We start from the raw sequence: 7,748 nt of genomic DNA on the forward strand, positions 1-7,748 counted from the left end.
CAGTCTGAGAGCAGCTGTGGTTGACAGCTTTGGGGATTACCAAATGGCTACTGAGCACCAGGTATTCCCAATTGTTAAGCTGAGTTTGGAGAAGCAAATAACAGTCCTGCAACTAACAGCAAGTTGAACAACCAGTCAGCGAAGCATAGTTCCCACTGGGGATTTGGTTGGCTATGAAATCTGACAAGAAGGTTTCCTGGTGCTTTGTGTAAATGGGGGCCCTCCCACGGTATGTCCCTCAGAGCTTGTAGATAATTGCAGATGCAGTAACTATATGATTGTGATTCACTTCCCGAGAATAGCAGTGACACTTGTAAACAACAATGTGGAGCATCCCTGAGTGCCTGCTGCCCCACAGTGGTCCATTCTTATTAGATTTCCTTAAAGAAGGGCTTTTGAATTAACATGGCTCTCAACTTCCCACTAGCCTTGCCACGGCTGCCTGTCAAGCAGACCCAGTTACAAGAACCAGAGGGATGGTTGTAGTCACGGGACAGACCAAAGCTTGTGGACACCTGGGCGATGCCATGTCGAGCTCAGATGCAGAGGATGATTTTCAAGAGCCTGCCACTCCAACAGCAACCCAGCCAGAGCACTCGCTGCCCCTGCTTCCTCAGCAGGTGAGCGATTTAATACATGCTGTATCCTTGTACATTATTCTGCTTGTGCTAGCATACAATATTCTCTTTGTGGGAGTTGCCAGTGCAATGTCTCTAGAGCTATTCTGAATATGAATTACTTTTTCAAACTTCTTTTTCTTCTGTATTCAGGCTAGCTTGTGGTAGTGACTTGATTTAAATTGCCCAGAGAACCTTTGGTGATAGTTAGGGGATAAATAATTATTGTAAGAAAATAGAAGTATACTTTATTGATGGGCTATTATTATAATTCATTCTGGTCAAAAGTGGAATATTAATAAATAATTCCACTGAAGCAATATTTTAAAATAAATTCAAATCCTTACAATATGTTTGTCCTGGCTTTTAAATATTCTGACAATTAAGAATTTTCCAAGTTACCCATATCTACTAGGTTTCACATGTATTTATTTTTATTTAATTAGACTTTTATCCTGCCTTTTGTTAGAAGCTCCAGGCAGCTTACATAGCACTCATTTTTCCCCCCACAACAATCCACTGAGAGAGAATAAGTGGTTCAAAATCACCAAATGAGTTTCTGTGGCTGAGACTGAACTCTTCATTTCCACTCCAGTAGTATAACCACTGTTCTACACTGCCTCTTTGCATGTAAGAGTAATTCTTCTAAATGTGTGTTTTTAAGTTAAGTTGAGTTTCAAGGAAGTTCATTTCAGCTGACTGGCTGGCCCACCACATGTGTTAAACAATATTCTTGGTTTTGGAATACAAGGAAAACCACAGATAAAGGAGGCCTGTGCATCCTTTAGTGCAGGGCTTTTCAATCTTTTCACCCATTGTACCACTTTTAGGATATGGCAACATCCAAGTACCACTAGTCACCTAGCAAGATGTCAAAAACTTGATGACCCCCCAAAAAAGGAAAAAAGTGATAAAGTACAGATATTCCTCGACTTACAACAGTTCGCTTAGTGACTGTTTGAAGTTACAATGGCACTGAAAAAAGTGCCCCCCAAGCCACAGCCAAGCAAGACGCCTGCCTGCTCAGCAGCGCTCTTCCTCCTGTCCGAGATTTTCATTGTTGTGAGCATTTCTGTTGAGGATTGGCAGTGGGGGTGGAGTGGGGGGTGTTTGGTTTTTATTCCCCCTGTCTACTGGGTGGTTGCAGCAGGTTTTGGTCACTTCACATGACCCTGGGACACTGTGACCATCATAAATATGAATCAGTTGCCAAGCATCTGAATGTAAATCACAAGACCCTGGAGATGCTGCAACATTCCAGCTGATCGCTGCTTCTTCTGGGTTCAGCAGAAGCACCATTATCAATGCTGAGCTCCAGCTGGAGCCTGGCGCTGATCCTGACGCTTCCACTGAGCCGTGACAGCTCTGCTGCTCCAGCCATCTCTCACTCAGGCTTGTGTGGTGCTGCCACCGGTTCAGGTCATTCCCCTCCCCCACTACCACTTTTCTAGGATGGTCGCGTACCACCTGCCAGGTGCCAATGTACCACAAGTGGTACCCGTACCACTGGTTGAAAAGCCCTGCTTTAGTGGACCATTATTCAAACCTAATCAGTTTTCTTGGTAGTTCTAAAGTTGTGAATACCAAATCTGTTTTATTAAGAGTCTGAATGCGTGAAAATTCCTAAAATTCACAGATAATTTTGCTATTGCAGATAGACAAACTGGCTTGAGTATACTGGTCGTTCCTAGTGAAGGTCTTTGAATCTGTATGTACCCTTTCTCTGTTTGTTCTGTATACAGTCTCCCCAGAGATTCTGTGAGTAAGTTTCAACGTTCATGGTGACGTGAACATTGAAGCTATCTGAATTAGATCAATTTAGTCCAGCATTCTCCCTCCCCCCTTTGTCGCCAAATACTCCCAAGAAACCGGCCTGTGCTATAGAAACCCAGCAATTGGTATTAAGTGGCATACTTAATCTTTACGTTTCATATAGGCTTAGGAATACATCTGGACTGTTTTGTCTCTGGATGCTCAGATAGCAGCTGTGCCCAATTACAGTATGTTTTTACCCTGCTTAGGCTCTTCTTGGGAATGTCAGCCCTGCCCTTGGTGAAACATATGTTAAAACAAATGTTACATGGATGCTTTTACTGCAGAATGCTGTATATAGGATCTATTTTGAGGACTATCTAGAAACATCATTTATCCAGATTGCAGCAGTGTAGATAGAATAAACATTCACATGATTGATATTGCATTAACTGTGCCGCAGATGTACTAATTACCGGTTTGGTTTCAGCACAATTCAAAATTGTGATGATTTTATTAAATGGTTTGGGCACAAGTTGGCTAAACAACTATCTTTTTTCAAGTCTGCCTGCCTACTTTCTTCTAAGAGTGATAGAAATAGGATTGTTTCCAACAATGTTTATTCCAGCATTGTGATTAAAATAGACATTCCACGTATTATCAAATGGAATATAGCTGTTTGACTTGTAACTATTGATAGCCCTTTAAAATTGTCTCTAATTCTTTTTAAAATCATCTAAGAAGGACCTTATTGCAGTCTTGATTCTATTGTCAATTGTTATTATTAATTTCTATAACACTCTTCCTCCAAAGGTAGTCCATTCATGAAATCTGTAATCCTTAAATACAAACTTTAAATCAACATATATTTTCAAAAGAGAAAAAAAACAAATTTACAAGAAATAAAGCAGTCTGCTCACTGAAAAGATTGATATCCTACAAATGGATTAGCAGGCATATCCACAATTGTTGTCTAAGAGAAGACATTATTGGAATCAGATGTACTTTTCTTGGAGGATTTTTTACAGGTAATCCTCGACTTATGGCCATAATTGAGCCCAAAATTTATGTTGCTAAGTGAGACATTTGCCTCATTTTACCTTGGGGACACATTTGTTAAGTGAATCACTGCAGCTGTTAAGTTAGTAACATGGTTGTAAAATAAATCTGGCTTCCCCATTGACTTTGTTTATCAGAAGGTTGCAAAAGGTGATCACATGACCCTTGGGAAACTGCAGTCATAAATATGAGTCAATGGTCAAGTGTCTGAATTTTGACCACATGATCATGGGGATGCCGCAACGGTCGTGTGAAAAACGATCATAAGTCACTTTCTTCAGTGCCATTGTAACTTTGAATGGTCCCTAAATAAACTGTTGTAAGTCAAGGACTACCTGTTGTTCATCAATGATCCAAATTCTGATATTATGTGAGAATGAAAACACTTTTCTATTTTATCCATGCCATATTTAATTTTCAAAACCATTTATTATTTTCAGTTTCCTGAAGTAGTTCCACTAAATGTTGGAGGCACCCATTTCATGACCAGGCTATCAACACTGAGACGTCATGAAGATACCATGTTGTCAGCCATGTTCAGTGGCCGGCATTACATCCCAACAGATGCTGAGGGCAGATATTTTATTGACAGAGATGGAGCATATTTTGGGTACATAATATTTGACTATGTGCTATTTTTTCCCCACAAAGTTCTTGAACCTATAGGTTAATTTTGTATCGTGAGGACAGTTCAGTCCATATAGCTCTTCTTCCTTTGCACTCATGTTTTCTTCAGAATGGGGCACACAGAAAATATGTAGCACGCCAAGGGTTGCTACTTGGTTAAGTAACATCCAGGTTGCAACAGTTAGTGTTTTAGAAAGCAATGTTTTAGATTCATGATTAAGTAACATCCATGTTGCAACAGGTACTCTAACTGTTTTAGAAAGCAATGTTTTAGATACATTTTCACTTAGCCATTTTTTTTGCTCCCTGATATTGGCGGTTGTCTGTAGTTTCATTTCAGTTATTTATTCAATATGTTAGGCTGCAACTTTCAATGCAATTTATTCTCAGGAAACTGTCTTTATAGTTCTGTCTTAGTTACTTGAATAATGTATTGCATTTTCTGTCTTTAAATAGTTCATACATACTTGACCCCAAGTTTCATCATAGGTGCTTTTTCCTGTGCACAAATGAACAGGGATTGGCCCTTAAAAATAGTGCTGGCGATCTATATTTTTAAGAACTTAAAATGAAAATATGCTACTTGATGAGTTTTTAATTATTTAAAAAATATTTAAATAGCAATAAACCGCTACATTCAATAACATTTCTGAAAAGAGAAAAGAGGTAGCCACTATTTCAGCAGTTCTGTTTGTTTCCTTTTTGTTTTTAGGGATGTGCTTAATTTTCTACGATCTGGTGACTTACCTCCAAGAGAACGAGTGAGGTCTGTTTACAAGGAAGCTCAGTATTATTCCATAGGACCCTTGCTAGACAGTCTAGAAGAGCTCCAGCCCCTGAAAGGAGAGAAAGTGCGGCAGGCTTTCCTGGGCTTAATGCCCTATTACAAAGGTAAATTGAGAATGTAGCAATTGTGGTTTATTGCCTTCTGCCAAGTCACCATTTTAGAAGTTCAGAAATGAAAAAAAAATCTCTTCTCTGGCTCTTGCTCATTTTAGTGAATTTAGGGACTTTCCCTACTTGTACCTAGTCAGGGTACATATCTCAAACATATCCTTTGCTTTCTGCAGTGTCATGATTCTGGTTTCATCTTATCCCAAATCCATACCTAAAACAGCTTAAAGCTCTTCTGGTTTTAAAGTAGTATATTCCCGTTAAGCAGGCAACAAGCCATAGTACCTTTTACTTTCCAAACTGATATGTTTAAGTAATTGTTCTGTCAAACGAGTGTAGGGAGTAGAATCAACCCAGCAATTATTGGCCCCTTTAGGTTGGAGAGGGCCCGTGTCTCCCTATCCCAGGGCACTGTCCCCTAAGGACCATTCTGCTTTTGGCAGTATAATGGTATGAGAATGATCTCAAGTGATGAAGGGAAGAGATGCTGCCTAGGAAATTTCATACGAGAGGGATGAGCCCCCAGTGGCTTAATGGTCAAACTTAGGAAGGACTTGGCGTAATTGATAAGACGGGGGATTGGTACCTTCAGACTTTCAAGATTCTGTTAATGTAGCTGTAAGATAAAATACAATTAGCTCATCTGCTCATGTTTCCTGTCCGGTTTACCTGGGTGGACTGATAGGCAGTAAGAGTTCAATTCTTTCAAATTGGGCTTTCCCCTTTAGCTTGATAGGCTCTGGGACGATCTTGGTACAGTCACCTCAACTGGTTGAATGACAGCTGGCTGCTAGTGGTAGCGACTGTGCATAAAGTGGGAGTACAAGCTGGCTTTCATACTACCACTTCATAGCCTGTCATGTACAGTTCAATCAAGTTTTAGATATTTAGTGCCATAAAAGAGGTTTTTTTTAAATCAATATTGGAGGGATGTTGTATGATGTGGTGATAGTCTTCTGTTCACCACACTGCTCACTTTTGTGTACCTCCTAATAGTTGAGAGGCATGCACAGTGTTACATGCTGTGGTGTAACTCCCGCAACCCTCCTGCATCCTTGTTAATTGTTAGCAGAGGCTATTTTTAAACACAGGTTTAGTGTTCTTCTGTAAGAAAGCTAAACCTATGTTTAAAAATATTGTAATGAGGTCTTCTAGTCCCAATCCCTGCTCAAGGCAGGAGTCTTAGATCATCCCAATCAAATGGCTGTCCAGTCTGTTTTTGAAAACCTCCAGTGATTGTTTTGTGTGTACTTTGAATTAGACGCTTTAATATTTTTTTTACTGTTACTGTTATTATTTTTATTGTTTTAAAATGTTTTTAAGATTTTAATTCTAACATGTTTTAAATCATGAGTCATCCACGGTCATTTGTTAAGATGGGTGGCTATAGAAATCAAGCAATCAAATAAACAAATGCTATCCCATTGATTAATTTACCTATTGTATACATATACTCATACATACAGATAAGTTGAAACCAAACATTAAAATCCAATTACATGTGGGGTGGATGGGGAGATGTGTTGTTACTCATCATCCATCAAAGCTCACCACCTTTCCTATTCCAGCCCATTTTAAAGGGGTAGTTGACTTTTGGGTAAAGGGAAGGGGAACAACTGAATTCCTTGCCTTAATCGGGGCTGTGCACAGTCAGTAAGGATATCACTATTTGGTAGTAGCACACTTGCGGCAGGATAGGGATTGGCGTTGGCAGCATGGCTTATGCCAACAGTTCCTTGTGGGCTCAAGGATAGATGGATAGCATTTTAAATGAGTCACAAGGAAGAGATGAGTTATCAAATGCAGCAAACCCCATTTTAAGTCACATGTATGTTGGTAGACCAGGTGCTCAGATGTGCTAAGAATTTAGAACAGGTGATAATTTAAACATCAAGACGGTAGTTTTAACTGTATAATTATTTTGTTTCTCACCAATACCAGTTGCAAGAGGATTTTGTTTTTGTTGTTTCGCTTTGTTAAATTATTTAATGACAAAACAGTATCTGGAAAGGCGCTCTCACCGTATTTCAATCATTGTTTCTCTTTTGCTTTTTAGAGCACTTAGAGCGAATCATTGAAATAGCTAAGCTGCGGGCAATGCAAAGGAAAGCACGCTTTGCTAAGCTAAAGATCTGTGTCTTCAAAGAAGAGATGCCCATCACACCCTACGAGTGCCCACTTTTCAACTCCCTCCGTTTTGAGAGGAGTGAAGGGGAGGCCAAGCTTTTTGAGCACCATTGTGAGGTGGATGTATCCTTTGGGCCCTGGGAAGCCGTGGCAGATGTGTATGACCTCCTCCATTGCATTGTGACGGACCTTTCCAACAGGGGCATCACAGTTGACCACCAATGTATTGGGGTGTGTGACAAACACTTGATTAACCATTACTATTGCAAGCGCCCAATCTATGAATTCAAGATAACATGGTGGTAGGCCCTTAGCACAAGGAGCATGAAAGAGAGCAAGCTGGTGTGTAAACCTTCTTTATGTATTACTGGTCTGAGTTCTGTGAACTGTGGTATTACTGATATGTGTTGGAATCTGTCTATCTTGCAGGAGAATGTGTCCTCCAAACCTAGCTGTGGAGCTCACCGGAATTTGCCCTATGCTTCTTGCTTCAAAGAAGGAAAAATCCTCCTAAAAGGAAGCATGTTAATGCGGATACTACAGAATAGTCACGGCCATAGATAAGAATGATCATATTGCTTGCAGAGCTTGCAGAGGTTTTTAAAGGGCTCTTGCACACAGCTGACCTCCACAGTCCAACTGCCTCACTCGCTTTGCACTGCTTTGCAAACG

The 7,748-nt window shown here is 40.1% G+C and overlaps 1 protein-coding gene across 1 annotated transcript; it reads left to right on the forward strand.

Annotated features, from left to right (window-relative positions):
• Positions 1–474: 474 nt before the first annotated feature.
• KCTD7 (potassium channel tetramerization domain containing 7) lies at positions 475–7,496 on the forward strand. Its single transcript, XM_015815574.1, has 4 exons — positions 475–620; positions 3,869–4,038; positions 4,768–4,946; positions 7,006–7,496. Exons 1-4 carry the CDS (start codon positions 477–479, stop codon positions 7,380–7,382), a joined length of 870 nt encoding a protein of 289 aa, XP_015671060.1. The 5' UTR covers positions 475–476; the 3' UTR covers positions 7,383–7,496.
• Positions 7,497–7,748: the final 252 nt, after the last annotated feature.

The sequence above is a fragment of the Protobothrops mucrosquamatus genome, unplaced genomic scaffold (assembly GCF_001527695.2).
Source record: "Protobothrops mucrosquamatus isolate PMUCROS unplaced genomic scaffold, P.Mucros_1.0 scaffold_102, whole genome shotgun sequence".
NCBI classification, from domain to species: Eukaryota; Metazoa; Chordata; class Lepidosauria; order Squamata; family Viperidae; genus Protobothrops; species Protobothrops mucrosquamatus.